The 24,669-nt window shown below is 44.1% G+C and overlaps 1 protein-coding gene across 1 annotated transcript in view; it reads left to right on the top strand.

The window, feature by feature from the left end:
* LOC143125501 (protein kinase C-binding protein NELL1-like) overlaps positions 1-24,669 on the top strand; it is a 171,274-nt gene that overhangs the window by 36,748 nt on the left and 109,857 nt on the right. The window contains exon 5 of the mRNA XM_076287007.1: positions 21,362-21,458. Coding sequence (XP_076143122.1) covers positions 21,362-21,458 — 97 coding nt within the window. The remainder of the gene's footprint in view (positions 1-21,361; positions 21,459-24,669) is intronic.

The following is a 24,669-nucleotide window of genomic DNA, read 5'->3' as shown; positions in this document are numbered from 1 at the left end:
CACACAGCCCTGAGTTGGATCATTATTTGTTAATATGGTCTGGAATGCACTTATTGTAATTTTGGTGGATTTGTAATATCTTTTATATTAAATATTATATACAATAAATATGGTAATCTTATGCATATCTCATGCTGCAGGCTCTCTCATTACCTCAAAATTCAGCCACTGTGGGATTTAATCCCTCCTCTCTCGGCTTCATGTCCAGATTTCATAATCCACTTATACGACTTCTCTTTACTTGGACAGTGAAGATACTGTAGTTATCAGATTGTTTGGATCATGTGAATATGTGACACATGTTATGAACAAATGCATTTAAATGCAGCGTGGCAGAGGCAGAGTTCACTGTTCACTATTTGGACAATGCAAATGATGGTAGTAGCAGTTTAGAATGACCTTATGCTAACTATAGACCCTTTCAACAAGGTAAACAAAAACAATGCTTGAACATTCTATTTGGGCCCCAATCTACTTCCTCTGCATTAAGATAACATATGGAATGTTAAAAAGGAAGTCTTGTGGGGCCAACTATGATGCTGATAATGGAACTCTCTTGAAAGGGTCTACATGAAAAGATGCAAACACTAAAGTAAGACCGCTGGACATGCTTACCAAGAGATGTTTTGCAACTGATCAGGGCTACAATGCATACTTCTAATCAATATTATGAGCTTTGCAAACAGAAAAGAAATATGGAGTTTAGATTGTTATGATATTGTTTCAGAAGTGTATTTACAATATACAGATATCCTTTAGAAAAATTCAGTTTAAATCTTCCTGCAAGTAGAGGTCAGCTGCTCGTTAATGAAATATATTTCTTGTATCTTGGCAACCAGGAGGACAGTACTATTGCTATTGTCTATGAATGGCACAAACATGACTGTCCTATCCTATCATGCCTGACTATTTTAACATTATTGAAAGTATTTACATAGTCAGTTTGAAAGTTGTTTATATTATTCAAATGCAAAAAAATGGTAATAGTGAATTTCTTAGATGCTTCTATCCAACATGACAGAGCCTCTTAATAGGGCTCAACTGCTCACCAGGCGGCTCTGTATTGCTCCACCACGCCTAGTTTAACGTCTTCCTGCATGTAAGCTATAAAATGTCTGCAAAACATGGTGACGATGAAATTCACCTCAGAATTGCCCACTAAAACTGAGTTATGAGATATGCATGCTGTGTTTTCTTCACTGTCAGCAAGAATCTCAGGTAGAACAAATCAGATAGACAGATGTTCAACACTGTCTAGACTATGAAATGTTTGACTCCAACACATACGGTAATGTATGAGCACAGTACACTGACATCCCTGTTTAACCTTTAATTTACTCTACGGTTGTTAATGTCAAGTATCATTAATCAAAAGAATAGTTTAAAATGTCCATCTCTACATAGAAGTTTTCATCATCAGAACAGTCCTACACATAATGAAGTGTAAATGCATTACCATTGTCATTCGAAGCATTAAATGTGGAGTTGGCATTGGATAACACACTTTGACAATGCCATCTAAATGAGCTTAAATTACTGTTTTGCATCGGAAACAGCCTGTAACATTCATTTGTCTAGTCCTATGCTCTTGTAGTAATCACTGTTTTACTGAAGTTCAAACCCGCCTTTGTGTTCGCATCGGCTCTGCAAGTCTAAACCTTGTGCCTTTGCAACCCAGTGAAGTCGTGCGTGGGAGTTCCCAAGCTGAGCCGCGATTCTGGAGATGATTGAATATTGTGGAAATATAATGCATCACGGCACGCTAATCTGGCATTCTCATGTTGATTGCTGTGCATGAAGCAGGAGCAGGAGCATGGTGCTGTAGCACGGTTTGGGGCTGTGGGCCCGTAGTGGAGGAGGAACTGTGGCAGTGGTGGGTGACGTGCAATAAAAAGGCTGGCTGTGCTTAAGCTTAAAATGCCCTGATGGCTTCGCGCGCGCTTTTGATCATCCCTCGCTCGCACAAAGACCCATTCCTGATCTGACTTAGAGCCAAGCATTGAGTAAAAGTTCTGGGGGATGAAAAGTGACAGAGATTTTTTGGAGTGCTTAACAATGTCTAAAATTTCCAGAATTATATAACACCGCAAGCATGTCCTCCCCCTCATTGGTCTATTGGGTGTTCGTTTGAACCAGTTTCACTGAAGTGTACTCATACAGCTTATTAATACTCTCTCTCTCTGTGTGTGTGTGTGTTTGTGTGTGTGCATGTGCGTACGCACACACAGTATGTGTGTACTGTTTGGTCAGCAAGTGTACAACCATTTCCATGTGTATTTGTGATCTGTTGTGAGCATCTTGATAAGGCACACACAGCTCTGTTTCAATGGTTATCTCCCAGTTCAGCCTTCCCATCCCATCCCCTGGGCATCCGTGGGAATCACCCAGCATTGTCGTCAAATATGCAGATAGTTCATTAGAGTAATAGCATTTGCTATGCCTGTCAAATTCATTGCCAGTTGTAGCAGGCCCGTACACAGGAGCTCGCTCACAGGCCTCTGTGGAGGGAAATAAACTGGGTGCCCTATTTAACTCAAATATAACCCCATGAATTGCTTTGCATTGCCTGGCAGGCAGGCATGTCTTTTTTGGGGGCATTGTTTTGCCCGTAAACAATGGGCAAATGGAACAGTAATATAACAAGAAGTAGTGACTGTGTATCTGTCTGGAGGGAAAGAGGAACTTCTCTCTCGCATTGACGTGTTTCCCTCAGGGATCTTTTTAAGTGGGCTCACAACAGTCATTTGTTTGAATTTTCCCCTTGTGTAACTACTAGATGTGTCTCCTAGTGTACTGCACAATATGTTGTGTACAATTTTTGTACAATTTTGTTTATCTTGTCCAATGTCAGTGTACAAATCCCACTAACAACTTTAGTGTGAATATTATAAAAATGAATTTCAAGATTACAGTTTTATCAAACCATTGCTCCTTGGTTTATATAAAATGTTCTGTATGTAGCCTTACATAACACCTTTGTGGACAGTGCTTTAAACTTAAATGTTGTAAATGCACTTGTATATATTCATGAGTGAACAGCATGAGTGTTTAAACTAATCAGTGTAACTCTGTCTGTGTTTCTACACGAACATTCCGTGGGAATGTTGGTGTTTAAATCCAATCCTACCACCTGTGTTTAATGGAGAAATTGATCTGAAATTCAAATGAGCTGTCTGAGTCACAGGCCTTTGCTCTCTGCACTCCCTCGCGTCCTCGTCCAAAAAAACCTCCTCATGCCTCTGAGTCAGTCTCCTCTCCTCTCCTCGGCACAGTCCTCCACTCTAGTGGGAGGTAAATGGACGAGGCAGCCTCACTTGAACTGTGAGACACTCTGTAAACAGTTCGTGTACATAAGAGGCTGTTTAGAATAATCAATTCAGGCACTTGGCTGATGGATGGGGATGGTGGTGTGCTGGTAGTTGTGGAGGTGGTGGACGCGGTGGGCAGATGTGTGAGAGAGCATACAGGCCACCCAAATGATTTCCCATGGAGGGTCATTTACTCACCGAGCCTCTGAAGTAATGAGGAATTATTGACCACTCATGTCAACAAATCTGTCTCACTTCCATTAACACTTTTTATGTCTACAAATGATGTTTTTTTATTATTAGGAGTGTCCTCAGATTGGTTGTAAAAGCCATCAGTTGTGAGAAGAGCAGCATATTTAAGAAGCAATGATGTTTGAGCATCATAATAGTGAGTGCCAATAATAGTGAATTATATTCCCTCAATTATTAATGGGTTTGATTCACAAAACAAGGCAAGTCATGCATTATTGATACTGCACAGTATGTTTACTCTCAGAGTAATTAACTGTCTCACTGTTCATGCACAGAGCAGCCACTTTAAAATCAATGGCTCAACAACCTTAAGGAACAGCGAAAAAGAACATGTCTGTAATCAGCACCAAATAATGTTAACAAAGCTCAACAGATCGCACCACATTGATCTACCCTCTTTTATACAACACTTAGGTCTGCTTAATATCTGATTGGATGAGAGGCATTCCATGAGTGGCAATATCCCAGGACATCCCCACTCAGACTCTTCACCCCTATTAATCACACTGCATTGAGTTGTCCAAGGTGAACATTCCATTCATTCAAAGCGAGTAGTGATGGAGTAACAGTAGACGCCAAGACTATTGATTGACTAGAAAAATACAACTTGATGTCTTTAAACTTGAATAGCGGTAGTTGTAAGGAGAACTGTTATGTAAAAGTCCCTGGCCTTGTGCATACAGTGCGGCTGAAGCACAGCCATGGGTATATCCTTTACCCACCCCACTCTCACTCGTGCCATAACGCTTACCTAAAACCATTACATAACGTAAGTTATGTCCATAACTATGGATCTATGAGACCGACCGATGACCGTCACCACGGTCTACACCTTGAATGATGCCATCCTTCTACCTTTTCTCGAGACCATTATATCAACAATGTCATGTGACTGACCTGTAGGCTGTCCCGCAGTAATATAATGCATTCAGGGACATGCCACTTCCTCTTGCCTGGAACGCCTCAGCTCGTTCCGAGCGACAAGAGATGGTGACGGTCATCGGTCGGTCTCATAGATCCATAGTTATGGACATAACTTACGATCTATTTCAACCTCCCTCAGACCGTCACCACGGTCTACACCTTGGATGACTAGTCCCAACAGTGTCGCGAGGACAGAAGACTACTCGTCACCAGTCAGGTCGGCAACCAACATAACAGTGGAGCCGATAGTGGCGGATGTCACATTGACTTGTTAAAGTCTGGCAGGGATCCATGGAGTACTCCAGGATGCCGCTGCACATGCCACCAAGAGCAACCCCTTTCAATGGTACTAATGAGACGGCTATATTCCGTGTGGAATGAGCCGCCAGGCTTTAAGAGATTAGGAAACACTGCCCAAAGAAGGCCTGAAAAATTGTCTCCACCAATTGGTGGGTCAAACGGTGTGTAGACACTGGGTGAACCAGCTACTTACCCCCATAGCACCGAAAGCTGTGTGTGTGCGCCTGTCAACGCAGCCACGTGTGATCAACACAAGCTCCCAATGCCTTGACTGGGCATAGAGCATTAAGAGCCCCTTCAGCTTGGCAAGCTGGCTCAGGGCAAAATAGCTCCAGTTCAATGACATGGTTAACCGACTTAGGGTTCATCCCCTAAGGGAAGAATAATGGTTTCCACCTCAAGCATGTAGTACTCATGGAGGGTGCACATAGCTCACTTGCCATCTTGGCAGAGCATGTGACCAAAGATGCAGTTTTATGCAACACAAACTTGATGCCCCAGGGGTCCACCTGGGGTTGAGCTCTGGAAAATCTGCCTGGATGCAGGTAGTCAGCTTTTTTTTAGGAACTGCGACCCCATAGGGTCTCTTCTCCAACAGACAAACCATCTACAGTGCCATGGGACACCAAGGCATAGACTTACAGGATACTGGATCAGCTGCCCTTCCCACATCCCAAAGGGAGTGAAGAAAGTGTAGCACCAAGCATTAGATGTCACTGGATCTAACTCCAGGCCCTGCCACCATGAGGAGAACAATTCCCATCTCTGCTGGAAATGCTTGGCAATACTCATGGGCTCAGTTACAGCCAGTTTTAGAGAAGGGCTGAGGATAGCCGGACCAGATGACAGCTTGACTGGAATTCGAGATTCCGAGCTTCTGGCACTGCTTTGAGTGAGGCCAGGCATGGAAATGTCCACAGCCGAGGTTTCTGAGTAACTTAGCAGCCACGATGAGCCCTTAAGCCCGCTTTGTGGTTGATATGGTACATAGCAGCAGAGCTGTCTGTCCGCACAAAGACATGCTTTCCCTGTATACAATAGAAGAGAGCCCTCAGGGTGAAATGCACTGCCCCCAGCTCCAAAAGACTGATGTGCCCCATGTTCCATGGGGGCTCGCAGAGACCGCTCACGGTTCTGCCCTCCCAAACTGCTCCCCAGCCTGTCTGGGAGGTATCTATTGACACAAATGTACTAGACTGCCCAAGTTCTTGTACACATCCTGCTGCCCAGTCATGGGGGCAGAGCTTGCAGACATGACCATCACATGTGAAATCTCAACATGCCTGTTTTTCCCATGAACGCCGGTTTGAGGCAGTCAGCCAGTGCTGCAGAGATCTGGCTTTGAAGAGACTGTGTGGGAACACCATCACTGCTGCAGAGATCATCCCCTGGATTCTCTTAAAGCCAATCGAATCTAATGTTTGCTGAGGCAAATGTCATGTAGGACTACCAGAACTCTTGCTGTCCTTTAAGGGGTAAGAGTGGCCCTCATTGAGAGTGGGTTCAGGTGGAGCCCTAAAAGACTGCCTCCTGAATTGGTTGAAGGTTTCTGAGCCCGCCCCTCCCGTTTTGGAAACAAGATAATATGCTGAGTAAAAGGCAGCCTGCTGTTCGCTTAGACTTTACTGTGACAATGGCGCCCCTCTGAAATGGCGTTGCTATTTCCTCTGCCACAGCATTTGCCTGGACTGAGGCCCCTTACTGTTATAGGGACCCAAAAACAAGATGGAGGCCGAAATTGGAAACTCCAATGGGTGGGGGAGCGGCAACGTAGTGGCCAAAGATGTGGGCCAGCCAGCAGCAGCCCCCAGCCAGACAAGCCTCCTAGTCAATATGAGGACATGGCCATTCCAATATCACGGGTGAGTTAGGAATGGGTAGACAGCAGCATTCAACAAGTTCTTGGTGTCTGGACCACTAGCGCTACCAGACTTTCTGAACAAAACAGCCAAAGCAGTCTCAGCACAGGCTTCACTATACACATTGTCACTAGCAGACCCAGAGCTCTGAAGCTGGAAGGAACCAAAGTTAAGCAAAAACCCAGCTACATCCGGCCTCTCTTCTCAATAGGAGAGCCAGTGTACAGAGGAAGATGGACTCTGTATCAGCCATATGTGGTTCCTGGAAAGGTGGCAGGTGGACAGGGAAAGTTCCTGCTGCCTAACCTGCCATGGATGGAGCTGGCCCTTGGGAGTGAGCGTTCCCTGGCCACTCAGTCAATCAGGCCCCAAATAGAGGCCGGAATCTTTAACTGCATGTCCTCTTCCCCTACTAATTGCCTAGAGGGGGGAATTAAGCTACGGCCCTCTATGGCTCCTTTCCTCCTATACCTATAGGAGTGCACACAATGCTGTCTGCGTGACTGACGATCATGGATACTGTCCTGCTCTCCATCATAGGTGGGAGGAGGAACAGTCACTGCATGGGGATGTTCAACCAGGCCAGACCACACTCCTCAAATGGTCGATACCAGCCGGACATGGGCATTCCACATCTTCTGTTAGATGCACTTTGCCCAAACATTGTTAACACTTCCTGTCTGTCCATGATTGTGCCACAAATGGGGCAAGTATTTGGTGCCATAGTATTGTCAGACGGTAACAGAAACCTTTTACCACTGCACCATTGCTGTGAATGGTTCCAAACATAACCTAGCCCAGCTGCACACAGTAATTTGACACTGAGTCACTGGCCCACAAGAACAGAGGTTACGGGAAATAATGTTAGAGTGTTAATGTTAGAGTATTAAGTGTAACATTAAAATATTGTAAACTTAATCCCACATGGATTACATCACAGCAGCCACGTGACTGTCATTGTGTGACTTCTTTCCGGCGGTCATGTGACTTTATGTCATTGTGCGACTTCTTTTCAGTGGTCATGTGACTTTGTCACTGTGTGATTGTCACGCAGTCATGCGACTTCATGTCATCATGAGACCACACATCTCGTGTGTTTAAATGAGTTATTTCCTGTTGCATTGATTACAGCTAACAATGGCGTTTGGATAAACACCAGAACTTCTTGCACCTCGTCATCCCGGCTAATCCCATGTTAAAATTAACCATTTTAAAAGATTGTAAACTCAAAGTTAAATAAACTCGCCACTCATGTATGTGTACATACACAGGAGAAATACAACCTCCACTCACAAGAACGTATGAGGGGAACATAGCAACCAATTTAACAGCTGCGCACAGTGTAAAGGGGGGGGGGGGGCGGGGGGCGGGGGTATAGACCCTGACAGAAAAATATGAACAATTACAATTACACAGGGCTCTACACTAACATTTTTTTCCAGGAGCACGTGTGCGCCCCAAGTTAAAACATTTAGGAGCACAGACAAAAATTTGGGCGCACAGTCAGTTCTGTACTTAACTTACACATAATCTAACATTACACTGCAGCTAACAGTTAAACATGCCAGTGCACCAATTGCGAAGATTAAGAATGACTGACAACATTTAGGCTACAGGAAACAGGATTTTAAAGCTCAGTGCCTACTTTATTTTCAGTCTGTTCTTTTTTCCTACATTTTGTTAATGTAAAATAATATAATACATTGCCATATTTGCATTCAGCCTGTATATCAAGTATCCTGCCAAATGTAGGCTAATTTATTTATTTGTGAATCCATCTGTAGCTAATCCAAATATGCCTATGGTGACCTATCTGACTGCATACTGAATACTACTACTAAAACAGTCCATTTGCTCTTCCACAAAACCCAACATAGTCTAGTCAAGGATATATTTTTTTAATACTTTTATTTTTTATTTGAAATATCTGCATTGATGGAGGCAGTTAGGCAAACATTAGGCCTACTTTCATTTTGCACTACAGCTTGTATTCAGTGTAAACAAACAAGAATGTGTGGAAGCCTGGAGTTGTCAGTTCTACCTTTGAATAAAATGGGAGTATTATGGGAGGCTACTTTTGTGCCTGTTCGCTACAGCTATATTTTGCATATTGCAGCCAATACGTCAACTGGGCTAAAAGGCATGTTAGATTACCTTTCCTTCTCTCGGTGCATTCTCAGAATCTCATCCTGTTCCTCCTATATCCGATGAATTCGGTGGATAGAAGAACTAATTTCTTCAATCTTTGCATCTTGGCTGGCTAGCCTAACTTTACGCTTTTTCTGTGCGCTCTTGGATTTGATAAGCGACTACTAGCGAGTCACTACTAGCGAGTCACAACGCGAAACTGGTAACGTTGATGGGAGGTGTAGTTTTTATGCTGCATTCGCGACGTGATTCTATGGTTTACACCAGTAATGTTTCTCGATGTTGCGGTGTATTTTGTAGACAGACATTGACATGGTTAGAAGTCATTCGCACCAGTGCGCCTAAATATTTTTTTGCTCTCGCACGCCATCATTTTTACTCGCATGTGCGAGTGAAATTGGCGCACTGTAGAGCCCTGTTACATCACACACACCTCCACTCTTGTATGTGAACATACAAAGAGGCCATAGACGGCAACTCACTACTCGTAGGCCTATCTGCTCGCTCAGCGCTGACGGCGCCCCCACTCCCTCTTCTATATCAAAATTCTATGATGGAATCTTATGAGAAATAGGCGCCTACTCTAGGTTAGTCCTCTAAAATGTTATAGAACATTGAGAAAATGTTGAAATGATTTAGAAACGGACAGCAGTAGCTACATATAGAAAATACCAAATATATTATTTGATTTTTTTTACCATCGCTTTGGCGCCCCCATGGTGCTGCGCCCCTATGCGCCTGTGAACACCGCCGTTTAGGCTGGATGTGCAGAAAGACTCACTGTGCACAATGCACCGCTTAGGCTATTTTTTTTTTTTTTTTTAATTTAAGGCCATTTCAGCAACTAAGGCTATTTAATGGCCAGAGCATTGTGTGTTATAGAAGCTTAAATATTTTTAAAACTATGCTAGTCAGAAATTCTTAAACCTTCAAAGGTGGGACAATGCACCGCTTAGATTGGATAACAAACTTTTCTCCCACTGCATCCTTACTATGCGCGAACACATTACTCAGACAGAAAAACAAGCTGTATACCCACTGTGCACAAATGCGCTGTTTAGGCCAGCAAACCGAAAGACTCACTGTGCATGAATGCACTGCTTAGACAAAACAACTTTTCTCATACTGCAGGGATGTCAAAGTCAAATACATTAGAGGGCCAAAAAAACAAAAAAGAGGGCCGGACTGGTTCAATGTTTATTAAAACATATTAAAATGACTGCACGTAACCTATTGAACCAAGACGTGTACTGTATTTTATTTAATGATTAAATGAATAATGACTGTGACTGAAGTGTGGGTAAAGTTTGCACAGAAATGTATGATTTTTCCCATCCTCACCGACCTTGTCATAAAAATTGTTTAAATGATCATACCATGCCTTCTTGCTGCTTTGTCGTCTACATCAGCCTTTCTCAAACTTCTTTGACCTGAGGCCCAGTCAAGGCATACTTTGGGGTCATAGGGCCCACCTACATGAACCCACCCCTCCCCCCACCCCCCATCAAATTATCATAATGATATCACAATTATTATTATTTTTATACTATATTGCAATACATGCACTTCAAAACAGTCAATGTTTAAAGTGCTAAGATTGTTCACAAAAGTTTGTGAAAACTTGCATTGTTGCATGATGCTTGCATGAGAAGTACTTCTCAAAACAACAGCAGTTATATGGGTGCAGTTGTTTTGGGATGTTTCCCTCATGCAAGCATCATACACTGATAGAATATTTATATGCTATTTAATTACATTTGATTTGAATGCCTGAATCAGGAAACACAATACCAGCTTTTGTGAATGGTAAATGGCGAATCAGATCATGCGTCTCACTGATCTGGAGATCTTTAACTATCTTAAACTAACACTAATTAATAGCTTTTGGCTGACTTTAATACTTAATGCCAAACAGTGTTTTATATAGTCTGTGCTCTGTTTTTTATGGAAGTTGCATAAATCCACGTCGTTCTATTAAATGTTGTTTCATAATTAAATAGCCTTCCAATAGGTTGAAGCTTAGCTTTGCTACCAACGTGCACACGCATGCATTGAATAAACGTTCATACCACGACTTAATTCTATGCCTCTATGTTTGATGACACCAAACAAGTATTTCCTAGTAATTGCAGAAATGTTTGTTTTCTTTTTCTGTCCGCCGGCTCCTTGATCAATTGCACAGCAAATTATCAGACGATGGCCCGGGAATAATTTCACTCTGCAGACCATTGTCCACATTGCGGACCGCAGCCCATAGTTTGACAAATGGTGACCTGCATGCTGCCATATTAAGGCCTTTTTACGGTGTGTTTTAGCCGGGTTTTCGCGTGGAAGGCTCTGTAGAAATCTGGCACCCTATTCAACAAAAATTAAACTAAAAGAGCGTGCCGTTCACAAACACCAGAATGAAAGAGTTCACAGTAACGTTCATCCGGCAGTAGTAATACAGTACGTTCAGTTCACGTTCGCTCAAAATATGAACGAGTTCATGAACTTTCGTTCAATGAACGCGTTCAGGCACAACACTGGGGGAGGGTGGTAGCTGAAAGTTGACATCTGCCCTGACTGAATACTGATGAATAATGAAGCTGAGGCCCACTTGCGGCGCCGCAGTGAGTTCGTGGGCTACCGTTGCATTGTGGGAATGGAGTAATGGTGCGGCGGCTGTGGCCTGCGGGCCGGTTCTAATACTAATCAAATATCATCCCGGGGGCCGTAGATAAGGCCGCGGGCCTTGACTTTGACATGTCTGTCATACTGCATGTGAACACGCCGTTTACAGCTCCTACACACAGCTGCGTGCGTTGCGTTGCTGGAGACGCATCCCATTCACTTTACATGGGCTCACGTCATCCGTTGCCGAACTGAATTGTGGGTCCGTTGCGTCGCGTTTCTCCCACCGCGCGCGTTGAGGAGTTCAGCTGTTGCTGCACCGACAGACGGCACCGGCCAATCAAGCCAATCTACGGACGGCACCAACCAATCACATTACGGTTTTACTTCAAGTCATTTGCATAGCTACCGTTGGGAACACCCACTGGCATGCGTTGACGGAACGCAGCTGTGTGTGGGAGCCGTTAGGCTGGAGGAACAGAAAGACTAACTGTGCGCGAACGCACTGCTTAGACAGGAGAACATCTTTTCCCATAATACTGTTGATTTAGGTCGGAAGACCAGAAGTGCATGCGCGACCATTGATTGTGCGCGAACGCACCTCTTGGAGAACAAGCCTTTTCTTCTAACCTACTGCATGTGAACACACAGTAAGCAAGTAAATTAAAACACTCACTGTGCGCGAACACACTGCTTTAGCTATACAACTCCAAAACCCTTACGTTTCGTAATGAATTTAGGCTGATTACCATCCCTGCACACCTGTGTGTAAATCCTTAACAGGGCGAAAGTTATACTTGACCACCCTGCCAATTATCAGCCTTTGTTTTCTAAACAAAGCATCATTCACGCGGCTTGTACGATCAAAAAGCGTGGAGAGAAACACAACAGGTGTCAATAATTAAACCGGCTACACTAGCTTGCATTCAACAAGCCGCCGGTAACGTTCTAACGCCTCACTAGAACGAATGTCAAAGGGAAAACCAGTTTGAATCCTCAGGGACCAAAGGCACCTGCACGATAACGTGGCGGATTACTGGCTTCTAATGAAATGAAATCATACTCACCGGTCTCAGAATTGAGGTGAGAAAGGCAAAGAGGAAGAGGCATGTCCCTGAATGCATTATATTACTGCGGGACAGCCTCCAGGTCAGTCACATGACTTTGTTGATATAATGGTCTCGAGAAAAGGTAGAAGGATGGCATCATTCAAGGTGTAGACCATGGTGATGGTCTGAGGGAGGTCGAAATAGATCAACAATCCTCATAACCCAACTGAAATAATTCTCACAGGTAATATCAGCCTTGTGGTGTTCTTTAGTGGCTAAGTTGTTTTAGCACCTGCACGTTATCTGTGTTTGTGCGGGTGTGTGCGTAGGGTCAGGTCACAGTGTTATTACACTGAATTACCATCCATTACGCACATGGCTGCTCTGTGCACCTAACACCCCCCAACACACACACACACACACACACACACACACACACACACACACACACACACACACACACACACATCAGTATGCAGGCTGACTCACTCCGATCGTGATGTGGGAATTACACCCATTAGTCCTTGATGATCAAGTTCAACTATATCCACGCTCTGTTCTGCTCCGCTTGGCCACAAGGCACATTTGGTCCTCTAGATAACTTGCTCGTTAGGCCTGGACACGTGTGTTATGATCGTCTGGAAGTTGTTTCGGCACTGCATTGTTGCACAAGAATGGCGTTATCCATTGTTCATTGCTCAGAGCGGTGCGGTGGTATATAAATGTTCTGCTCCCTTCCCTAAGCAGGCTAACACAGAGGATCAAGCAGCAGCTCCTGTGGACAGACATTATTAGGTGAAGAGGAGACTCATTATAGGATAATGAAGCATTAAATGAAATGAAAGCTGTGAAGTGAAGACAGACCTGAGTTGGCACGTATCTCATCACTTTGTCTCTCTCTTTCTCTGTCCCCCTCTATTTCTTTCTTTCTCTCTTTCTCTCTCTGCCCCCCCCCTCTCTTTTTCTCACTCTTCCCCCCTCTCCCTCTCATCTTTTGCTTTTATTTCCCTCTTCTCAACTCCCCTCCACACACACATCACCCAGTGACTTTTATGACAACTCAATAATGGGTGCATAGCTCATCTACAGGGGAAAGGGAGGAGGAAGCCCTGCTTTAAATAAGACCATGTGAAAGAATACCCCAATCATTTTTGTACCTCTTGTTTCCTGCTATATGAGCCTGCGAATAGAAGTTTATGTTCCAAACCGAACCCCATGGCCTACTAAAACCGGGACTCTGTTCTCAAACATGATATACCTTCACATATCACCCTATGTTGCATTGCTCATTATGTAATGAGGGTTGTGCTGAAGTTTTTAATAACCTTTTCGTAATACTTACTAACAGTTTAATTATATAGCATATTTGAGCAGACTGCTACATGCAGTGTATTCCTATTGACCGTTTCAAGAGAGTTCCATTATCAGCATCATAGTTGTTCCCACAAGGCTTCCGTTTTAACATTCCATATGTTACGTAAGTGATAACGTTCGCCGATGTGTCCTGTTATACAGAATTAAAGAGGCCCTATGCAACAATTTTAGCAAAAATGACCTTAATTATGCAGGTTGAGAGTCGTTCTGATGGTTCTACAACACTTGTTGGGTCGTTTGGTGGGTGCTTCATCTCCCCCTAGTGCTTCTCCGCGGAAAAAACGAATATGCAACTTTCTGGTCCCGGACCGAAGAAATCCAGATGTGACTCGGCGGAAGGCCTCGAAAATGTAGTAAGATTGTAGTTTCTAAGAAGACTGCAAAACGGACTCCGACTTGGCTTTGTTGCTGCTGAAATTGTAAGTAGCCTACCCTTGGGTGAACTTCGTTTTTGCAATGTGGTTTGATAGTCTCTTGAACAATGTGTTTGCTCGACCGTTTTATTGTGAGCCCTGTATGTGTTTAGCTTGGTTTCTTGATGGCTAGCTCGCTAGCTAGTGGGGGTTTAGCGTAGCAGTCACTTGCTACCGAAGCTGCAGGGGGAGCTATGTCGTGAAAAATGCGAGCCAAAATCAGGCGAAAACCCAGAAACAGCGAAGGAATAACCAGACTTGCATAGGGCTTCTTTAATGGACGAGGGCGAGAGGCAAAAAACTCCCTGACGCGCAGCGGAGTCCATTAATTCCGTATAACTGGACACACCTCGAAGGCCGTTATCCCGCTTATCACCCGGTTGCCACTGTAAAGCAAAGGAAACACGTGGTTCCGTTTAAAAAGAAGCTCACTAGTTCAGCTTGTTGTACAATTTTCGTTGGCCTTATAACAGCGATAGCATTCCATTGTTGCGAAGCCTGCAGCCAAAGATTCTAGAGCGCTGCAACCGTCGTCCTACTATGGTTGTTATAGTTACCATTCATAAGCATTGATATGGAACGGTGTCCTGTTATTCAGAATTAATAGCCACCCCACCAGCCAATCAGAAAAAAGTATTACTTCTCTCCGGGTGATAATGTATCTTAATGAAGCGTAAGTAGATTGGGAACGAAATAGAATGTTCAAGCATTGTTTTTGTTTTTCTTGTTGAAAGGGTCTATAGCTCAGCTGGGAGATCAAGACCCTAATGATAGCAATGCTGTCAGTTAGATACCCAGACTCTAGGAAGCACACACGCTGAGAAAAATGGCAAAAGACGCTGAGAAAAATGGTACAGTATTGAGAGTTTGGATAAAGACTGTAAAAACTGTACAAAATATAAATATAGCCTACTGTATATTATTTAGTGAACTGAAATGAGCCATGGATATCACTGATTCTTTGATGTTCCCCTTATCTTTCTATCATGCTCTTGTACTGTCAGTGATCAACATACTGGACCAGAAGTTGTTAAAAGATTTAACACTTTTGTAGCAGATGGACAGATGGACAGAAAGAGACAGAGAGAAAGGGAGAGAGAGTTTTGTAGAGTAAAAGAATTCTAGAATTCCCTGATACATTCGATGGACCTAGACATTCTTTAGTACACTCAATCCACACAACATTCATGTGACGATGCCTACTGAAGCGATGCCTACTGAAGGGTTAATCCTGCTAAACAATTCAACAGTCATGTGACGATGCCTACTGAAGGGTTAATCATGCTAAATAGGATCCTGAGCAATCACTGTTGAGGAACTCTGAACTCTGCATTCCTTACCTTGAAATACCCATCAGTTGCTGTTTTGCCAGCATCCCTCTGGCTCATGCATCATGCATAAACTCCAAACCAGCCAATTAGGAGTGGCCCTGAGGCCCTGCGATCAATAGAGAGACTCAGCAAAACAACCAAAACCAGATAAATGACTTTGGCCTATAGATAAAAAGCAGCCTCAAATTTGCCCCATGATAAATGCCCTTCCCCATGATAGGGCTTAATAAAGGAAAACTTTAAATGTCAATGAAGGGTAAATTGAAATCCTTTCCTGCAATTGATTGTCTCTTGCTGAGATTGTAAGTAGGTCACAGAGGGGCTCCTGGTCCTAGCTAGTTAAGTCTAGCTGAGTCTAGTTAGTTATTAGCAAGTTAAAGGTACTCTAAGCGATGCTGGGTAACGTCACTTCTGTTGACTTTCAAACAAAACAGAGAGCAAGCTCGCTACTTCCTCCCCCTCCCTCCCGTGTTGCTCCTGTGCAATTGAAACTCTCCTAAACGCGCATCTTGTCTGTGATTTGCTTGAACAGTTTGTTATGTTTTTATGGGCTAGGTTTGCCCGGATTGTTTTTGTTGCCGTTTTTGGAGCCTGGGCTGTCCACAGAGATCACGTTTTTTTTACAGTGTATTCAGGACACAGACAGCTAGCGGTTGGTTAGGTGATGTTTGCAGTAAGTGACATAAAATGTTTTAGCCTAAAAAATGCATGGCATCGCTTAGAGCACCTTTAAGGGTAGCCAACAAATCCCAAGGTTTATTTAAAGATTTCGATATTTGGCAAGGTAATGACAAGTTCACGGTAACCAGCCAGTCCCAAGGATTGCTTATACTCTATATTACCATGCCTTATAAGTGGGGTTTCTAATTATTTTCATTTGTAAAGACTATTTATTAGATTAAATGTTTCTATTTGTTTCCAGGCTCCATAACACATAGAAATACTGATTGTCTAGTTTTAACATGCCAGACAGACTCTGCGGCACAACTCAACTTGTCTTTGGCGTCTGATAGTTTAAGTCTCTAATGATAGTTTAGGCTCTGATGTCTCATGTTGCAGAAACTAATGCCAAGAAGCTAGGTTAACATCCTTGTAGCCTGGACTAAAGGGTGATTGAAGGTCAGTCTTTGGCTTCCTCTGGGCCACCCAGTGTGCTGCTGCGGTCAGAAGAACAAGCCTCCTCATTAGCCTCTGAAAGTCTGTATATGGCTCAGCTGAGAATGTTCAATCAGATTGTTTCCTTGCAGACTACTAGGGGAAAAGATGGTTAAACCAGGATTCTTTTAGATCAGTCAATCGTTTGAAATTGTTAAGATCCTCCTTATTTTGGTCACCCATTATTTTCTGTCTTTTGTTTTACTTTGGAATTTGAATTGTGTTATTGCCTTCTCATTTGACTGTACATTGTGGTGGTTCTCCACTAAATGAATGAGCTGCAATCCTTATCTGTGTATGTGAATGGGGAAACACAATCATTTCACTGAATATGAGGGTCGGAAAGTCAGAAAGTAATTTTTCTTAAAATGAACACTTTTCCTTTTGATGTTATCAAGTCATTCCGAAGGCAATACCATCCTGTGAGCTTGCTGGATTACATTTTTGGTTTGCACCGCTGTCGTTGTTCTTTCCTTTCTTTTTTGGCAATCAGAAACAGCAAGGGAAGTAATAACGGGTTTTTATAGCAAAACCGAAGCTCAGCCAGGAATTATGAAAGGAATTTTGCCGATCATTAGGCTGCATGCATTTTCTCAGTTTGCGCAGTCGAAGCCACTGCTGTCGGGTCGGTCTGCCTCCTTTTTTGTTCACGAGCTGATGAAAACCTTTCATGATAACAGCGTGCGTGATTTTCTGGTGGCGTTACAGAAGGACTGGCAGATGCCCTTTGGCAAGGTGTGATTGCACAACGGCTCCATCCACTGCTGGAGGGCATGATAAGGAGAGTGCTTGGAGTGGCCAGAGGAAAAGAGTCGTTTGATGTGTATTTTACTAGCTAGCCACCTGTTTTATGGGCAACATTTCTGTCCAGAACTTGGGAATTGTTTTTGCCCCATGTCTATTTTTCTTTATTTTCCAAGTATCTTTTTTTCTGGTCTCGGCAATGTACAGTATAACACGATGGCAGTTCTACCTGGGCACAGTGGTGACCAAGAATGGGATGTGATTGTGCAAACAGCCGATCTCAGGCATCTGTGTGTGGCCTAATGGGGCAGGAAATGTTATTGCTTTCAGCCGTGTTTCTTCCCCATCCTACAAACGTCCAGGAACATAGCAGCCACTGTAGCGCAGACCGTCCTGCCACATCCACAGGGTACGGCAAAATGAAATGAAAATATCCTGCAGCCGGTAGATGATAGGGTCAGCTCATATTTGTCATCCCCTGCAGACACTTTCCTCCACATTATACATGTTCACACACATAAATTATGTCACTTTAGCCCAGACAATTTATTTTTTTCTTCACCATTATCATCTTCAAAGCAGCTCTGACTCACATCATGGCATGCTGGAAGTGATATGGATTTTGCACAGAGTGTGGGAGGGAGTGTTTGTGTGTGTGTGCGTGTCTGTGTGTGTTTGTGCGTGTGTCTGTGTGTGTGTGTGTTTATGCGAGTGTGTGTGTGTGTGTGTGCTTGTGTGTAATTAGAACTCAGCAGACTTCAGGGAGATCAGTCAGAGTGGAGCTCAAAGTTCTTCTTTCTAGACCCTCTGCCATCGCGTGTCTAACCACACAGAGGATCAAAATCACACTGATTTCAGTTGAAGAGGTTAATTAGGACCATGCAACACGTGTTTGAAATCTGCGGCTATGTCTCTGTCTGACAGGCCTCAGTTGCATTTGTAATTACTCCCATAGCTAGAGGAGAGGGGCATGTTGTTTGAAATGTCAGTGCCGTCCTCAGGAGCCAAAGGGCATAATTCTTGGCTGTACCTAAGCAGATTTCATTAGGAAGTATCGAATTAGCAACAGGTATACAGTAAGACAGGCTTGAAGCTGTTAGTTTTGTGTGCTGTGCTGTCGGGCTTTCCCTGCAGGCTGCTGTTCACTCTGTTGAAGTCCCAGTCCCAGCGGTGTGTCTCCTCCCTTTCCTCTCCCGTGGGCTCAATCTGTATTCAGGGGGCTGTTATTATTCACAACCATAAGTGTTATTTCCAGTGGCAAGATGGAGATTTATTCCACCTCCTAACATGCTGTACCAGCTCGCTGGATCCATTTGCACCTAATGTAGCACTGTCGGCAGCGCAGGTCATATGTGATTCTCTCTGCCTGCTCTGTTTGTTTTTTTCTTTTTTTCTTCCAAGAGTGATATGATGCCACCGCAACTTTTCTCTATCACTCTCTTTGAATCTGGGTCTAAAGCATGGCTCCGCAAAAGGTTAACTGGAAGAATGTTAAAATAGACTTGGCCCCGTTTCAGGTGTATCAAGTACCCCCCCCCCCCCCCCCCCCCCTTTCTGTGTTTGTTTTGGCCCCGGTGTTTTAATCCTCCAGTGGTCTGTCCTCTCCTGCTCTCTGTCTCTGAGCGAGTGGGCCAGTCTTGACCTTAACCAGCACATTGTCATTTCTCTTAATTTGTAGCCTGCTTATTAAATTGGAGGCAGCACTGGTGTAGTAAACAGAAAACAAAACACTCTCAAATGTCTAGACACTGAAAATGACATAGCGTTCAAATTGTGTCCGTATACTGACTCACTTCCAAAAAATGAAATGTTAAGTGTGAGTGTTTTTCTGTTTACTATCGCAATTACGTGATAGCTCAAATTAGTTCACGTGGAGTCGATTGCACCAACGTTTCTGCATGTAACACTGTGGATTAGGAGCCTCTCATGGATGCAGGCTTTATTCAGGTCCAGAGAAACAAAGGTTTGTCTGAGTAAACAGATTTCTCTTTGAGTTGGACTGAGCATACTAAACATTGGGAAGTGCCTTGCTGTAGACCTGTTAATATTATGCATTGTTAAAGCTACCGCTGTCTCTTTTGCCACCGTCTCTTTGTTGCAAATCAAATGAAAGGCTGCTGATGTATGCAGTTATGTAGATATGACAGTGCCCAATAGTTAGAAGAGCATTTCATGACCTTGGGCAGAGTTTGCTGTGTGCTTCAGTAAGTAGTCTACTGTTAATTAGCTTACAGACCTAGTGTTTTTCTCAATTTTAATTCTCTCAAAATGCAGTTGCTGGTGGGTTGATGAAAGGCAAGCTGTTCAGATAGATAGATAGATAGATAGATAGATACTTTATTGATCCCCAGGGGAAATTCAAGAACAGTTATGGAAAACAGATACTGTATACTTTATTCTTTATCCTTTATTCTTTATTTCAACGATAGCCCCTAATGCTATGCCCTCATGTGTCTGACAGGAAACTCTTTACATTTCGGGTTTGTAGCTATAGCGACGCTGGTGATTGCTCCACTTCTTGGAAGAGCCATGTCGAAAAAGAGAACAGGGTTCTTCTCTCATCAACTTGAGCCCCTCCTTTCTAGTGCTTGGATAGGGAGTCAGTCATTTTTCTGTTGCCGAGTAACATCAGGCCAGTTATTCTGTGCAGGTGTTAGTGCACCTGCCGTGCCTGACGCTTGGCTTTCTTTGTTTTTTGTGTCACTGTGGTACATAAAATTATTATTATTATTATTATTATTATTATTATTATTACTACTACTACTACTACTAGTAGTAGTATTAGTAGTAGTAATATAATCTTATTTAAATCTTATTATTAATTAAGCTATTTGTCTTTATTTTAAGCTATTCATTTGAATGATAATGTAATGTGTATTGATATAGTTTGGACAAATGCATCTGCTAGGTAACATAAGAATATCCCAGGTGTATCAACTCAGCCAAGCAGCGCTTGAGAGAGCGGTTGAGTATGATGCATCCCACCTCAGGGTTGCTGCCCTCCTGGTGTACGAGGAGAAACACATGGCCTGCCAACACTATTCAATTCAATTCAAGTTTATTTATATAGCACATTTCATTTGGCATACACAGACTCAATGTGCTCAATGTGCACTACAGCTGGATGAAGATATTTTAAGTGTCTATCATCCTGATGTTGTACACTGTCCATCACACAACCTCTCACCCCAGTTGCAATTTTAGTCATGTTCATTTCAGTGCAGGAACAATAGCACACTCTCAGAGATGAGACAGCACTGACAGCTGGAAAGGCATGAGTGGATGCTTGGTTTGATAATAGAAAACCTCTCCTGTTTGTTTGTTTATTTATTTTGGACTGTAGCGGTAGGTGAGCAGGAACGCATGGCCGTGGAGATATCCATAGCACTGGCCAGTGTTGTTTTTTTTATTTTTTATTTTTTTTGGGGGGGGGGGGGTTGTAAGACTGTCATGCTTGAGGGGAGTTTCTCAGCCTCAAGATCCCATTTCCTCGGGAGGACGAAGAGAAAATTGACATGTACACAGTCTCCTGCTTCTCTATTGGATTTGCCAATATTATTTACACTTATTGGATCTGTGTTGCTGCCAGCACCTCTTTGTATAGGAGTTGACCTGTCTCTCAGTCCACAGAGTGGATCTGTCAACAACAAAGTGTCATCTTTGGCTCGTCGCACTGTTTGTTGTTTTCATGAAGCCCTCTTTTAGGAAGGCAATATGTCAGTCTCTATGTGAACATGGTTGTGAATTACGGATGGTTATCAGTGTCAGTGTGTGTGTGTGTGCATGCGTGCGTGCGTGCGTGTGTGCATGCGTGCGTGCGTGTTTGTGTACTGTAGGGGTGTTTGTACAAATGTGTGTTTTCATAGGCTTTGTGTTTTTGTTTTCTTGCAGGATATATGAGCGTGTGATAGATCCTCCCCAAATGAATCTGACCCCTGGTAGTGGAGTGTGGCTTGGGCAGCACAGCCACAAACATGGCCTGTTCAAGGTAAATACACTGTATTCTATTTGTGTTTCTCATTCTGTCAGTTTGGCATTTATGTGAGTAAGTCAGTTAAGGGTTAAAGTGATGATGTCACTGGCTTTCAGCTCTTACCTAGACGAATTAACAGATGACTTTTGCCCATTACAATGCACATGTCTTTACTGCTTTTCTACACTGGTCATGCAAAGCACATTTTTCATTTAATACTGTCCCGGCATTCTGTCACTGTGGTCGCTGGTATGAGGTGTTACATTTTCAGTGCAAATTCTCCCGTTCTATTTACCTAAGTTCCGTTCAAATGACCCTCTTTGATATTTCAAGTCAAATATTTAGCTGGTTGAGTATCTCCTTGCTAATATGATTTTTTATGTGCTTGCAAATATACTTGAAAGATAGATGAAAGATTGAGGCAATTAATGATTTATTGTGTAGCCAGTGTCTGAAGATCAGTCCTCATACTTCTGCTCCATACATCATTATAGTGTTAATGTTTTTGAGACCAAATGAGATCAAAAGGCAAAAGAAAAGGCAACTATTTCTGTCTCTTTGGCTTAATGTAATGGACCAACAACTCCAATAATATAAACATTGACAGCAGTGCTACAAGAAGGTGTACAATTCCTGGCTTTTGTGGGTCCCAGCTGTTTGGCCTGACCTGACAGACCACCCCCATCAACCAGTGAATTAGCCTGGTTATTCATCTTGGTGGAGAAGTGTATTGATTCTCCCCCTTGCTGCAGCCTGGAACAGATCAATGTGTGCTTCTGAAACACTGTGTCCTGAACAGCAGCCGTTTTCTCTCTCTGTACCTGCCACCCTGCCCTGCCCCACACACCCTGCCCTGCCCCACACACCCTGCCCTGCCCCACACACCCTGCCCTGCCCCACACACCCTGCCCTGCCCCACACACGGTGCACCTGCCCCACACACCCTGCCCTGCCCCACACACCCTGCCCTGCCCCACACACGGTGCACCTGCCCTGCCCCACACACCCTGCCCTGCCCTGCCCTGCCCCACACACCCTGCCCTGCCCCACACACGGTGCACCTGCCCTGCCCCACACACCCTGCCCTGCCCCACACGGTGCCCCTGCCCCACACACGGTGCCCCTGCCCCACACACGGTGCCCCTGCCCCACACACGGTGCACCTGCCCTGCCCCACACACCCTGCCCTGCCCCACACACGGTGCCCCTGCCCCACACACGGTGCATCTGCCCTGCCCTGCCCTGCCTCACATACGGTGCATCTGCCCTGCCCTGCCCTGCCCCACAAACCCTGCCCTGCCCTGCCCTGCCCCACACACGGTGCACCTGCCCTGCCCCACACACCCTGCCCTGCCCTGCCCTGCCCCACACACCCTGCCCTGCCCCACACACCCTGCCCTGCCCTGCCCTGCCCCACACACCCTGCCCTGGGGTGGGAAGACGAGGCTGTGAAAACACTGTGTATCTCTGTGTGTGTGTGTGTGTGTGTGTGTGTGTGTGTGTGTGTGTGAGTGTGTGTGTGTGTGTGTGTGTATGTGTGTGTGAGTGTGTGTGTGTGTGTGTGTGTGTGTGTGTGTGTGTGTGTGTGTGTGTGTGTGTGTGTGTGTGTGTGTGTTTCCTCCACGACCCTGTTTACCAATAGTCTGTATTTGCTCTTTCATTTCTGGGGTTTCACCTTTGGTACATTATGCACATCAGCCAGATGGTGCACAACACCAGAGACCACTGAGGGGCTTCATGTTTGAAGGAAAGAGGAGGGAGGCCGTAGCATGGGAGCTGTAATTGTTATGATAATTAATCTGCAACTTCATAGGCTCCGCTATTATAACTAAAAGGCACAATCTGTGTGCAACATTTGGAGCAATCAGTACCAAAATAATTTACATTACATTACTAATGATCTTTACTAATGCTGGCAGAGGATGTGCTGTGGATGGCCTGAAAGAAATATGTCTGTCCTCTGGACGATTTTAGATGTCCTCCTCTGCATTTATTGTTATTCAGTCCAAATTATATGCCTTGCTGATGCCTTTTAAAACTAGTAATCAGAGGAGTTCAAGAGACAGGGGAGGATTGTTAGAAGGATGAGGAGGCCTGAAAAGACCTTCTACTTGGAAGAGGGAGAATCTGGAATTGTTTTACAGCCCATTAAAGATCCTCCCTAAGTCAAGGGCTTGGTTGGAGAGATAATGAGACAAGCTAAAGAGGCTTTGAATAAAACAAATACTAAAAGTATGACTTTGGGCTGTGAGATAGTCCATGCTCCTTTATAAGAGCTCAAAACTCCTGGGCGCCTCTGTGCAAAAGAAGAGGATTGTAATAAATTATCCTTATCTCTGAATGATTATAACAACGACCTAGAGCACACAAGAAATATAGAATGAGTTTTACAATGGCTGGACAAGATAAAATTCCATTCTTTGGTAATATTACTCCTTTTGTAGATCACTGACATATGTAGAAGACAGGATTAAAGGGAGAAAGAACGGTTTTGTGGAAAAGCCTTAATTGGAATAAAAGCAGAGGGGCCCTGTGACTTGGTTTTCTTTGTGCTCTATGTGTCGTCTGTCTTTTTTGGTCCCTGCTTTTTCCTCCTGCTATCTCTTCTGCCCCACCCCACACCCCTCTCTCCCTCTCTCTCCCTCTCTCTCCCTCTCTCTCCCCCTCTCTCCCTCTCTCTCCCCCTCTCTCCCTCTCTCTCCCCCTCTCTCCCTCTCTCTCCCTCTCTCTCCCTCTCTCTCCCTCTCTCTGCCTCTCTCTGCTGTTTTTTCCATCTTTCAGTGCAGGATTGTTAATTAGAGCTAGTGGAACTGGAACGATTAGTCCTTCACTAAAGAGTGGGTATGTGTTTACAGGTAGGCAATAATGAAGTGATGTTTCCCTTACCATTCCACCCAGCTCTGCCTTTGTGAAGTTCTGGCCGTCTCGATCACCTGCCAGCTGCTGATTTATTAGCTCTTTGCCTTGAGAAAGTGTCTGTTCATCGATGGTGCTTCGAGCAGGGAGTTCATCACGGTGGCACAGTGGCTATGTGTTGTTGAGAGGCTATGAAATGGCTCAGTGCAGTTATAAGGTGCAGCAATTTTCAGAAAAGCTCGATCCCCCTATGGCGAATGACCTTATTCTTCCCAGTACACATGAATAGGGCTGGGGGCACACACACACACACACACACACACACACACACACACACACACACACCCACACACACTTGTATGAATATACA

The sequence above is a fragment of the Alosa pseudoharengus genome, unplaced genomic scaffold (assembly GCF_046254945.1).
Source record: "Alosa pseudoharengus isolate Yale_2024_CS ecotype anadromous, Long Island Sound unplaced genomic scaffold, YU_APseudo_1.1 YU_APseudo_1.1_scf_16, whole genome shotgun sequence".
Classification (NCBI taxonomy): Eukaryota; Metazoa; Chordata; class Actinopteri; order Clupeiformes; family Clupeidae; genus Alosa; species Alosa pseudoharengus.
This window is presented reverse-complemented; position numbering and strand designations above follow the sequence as displayed.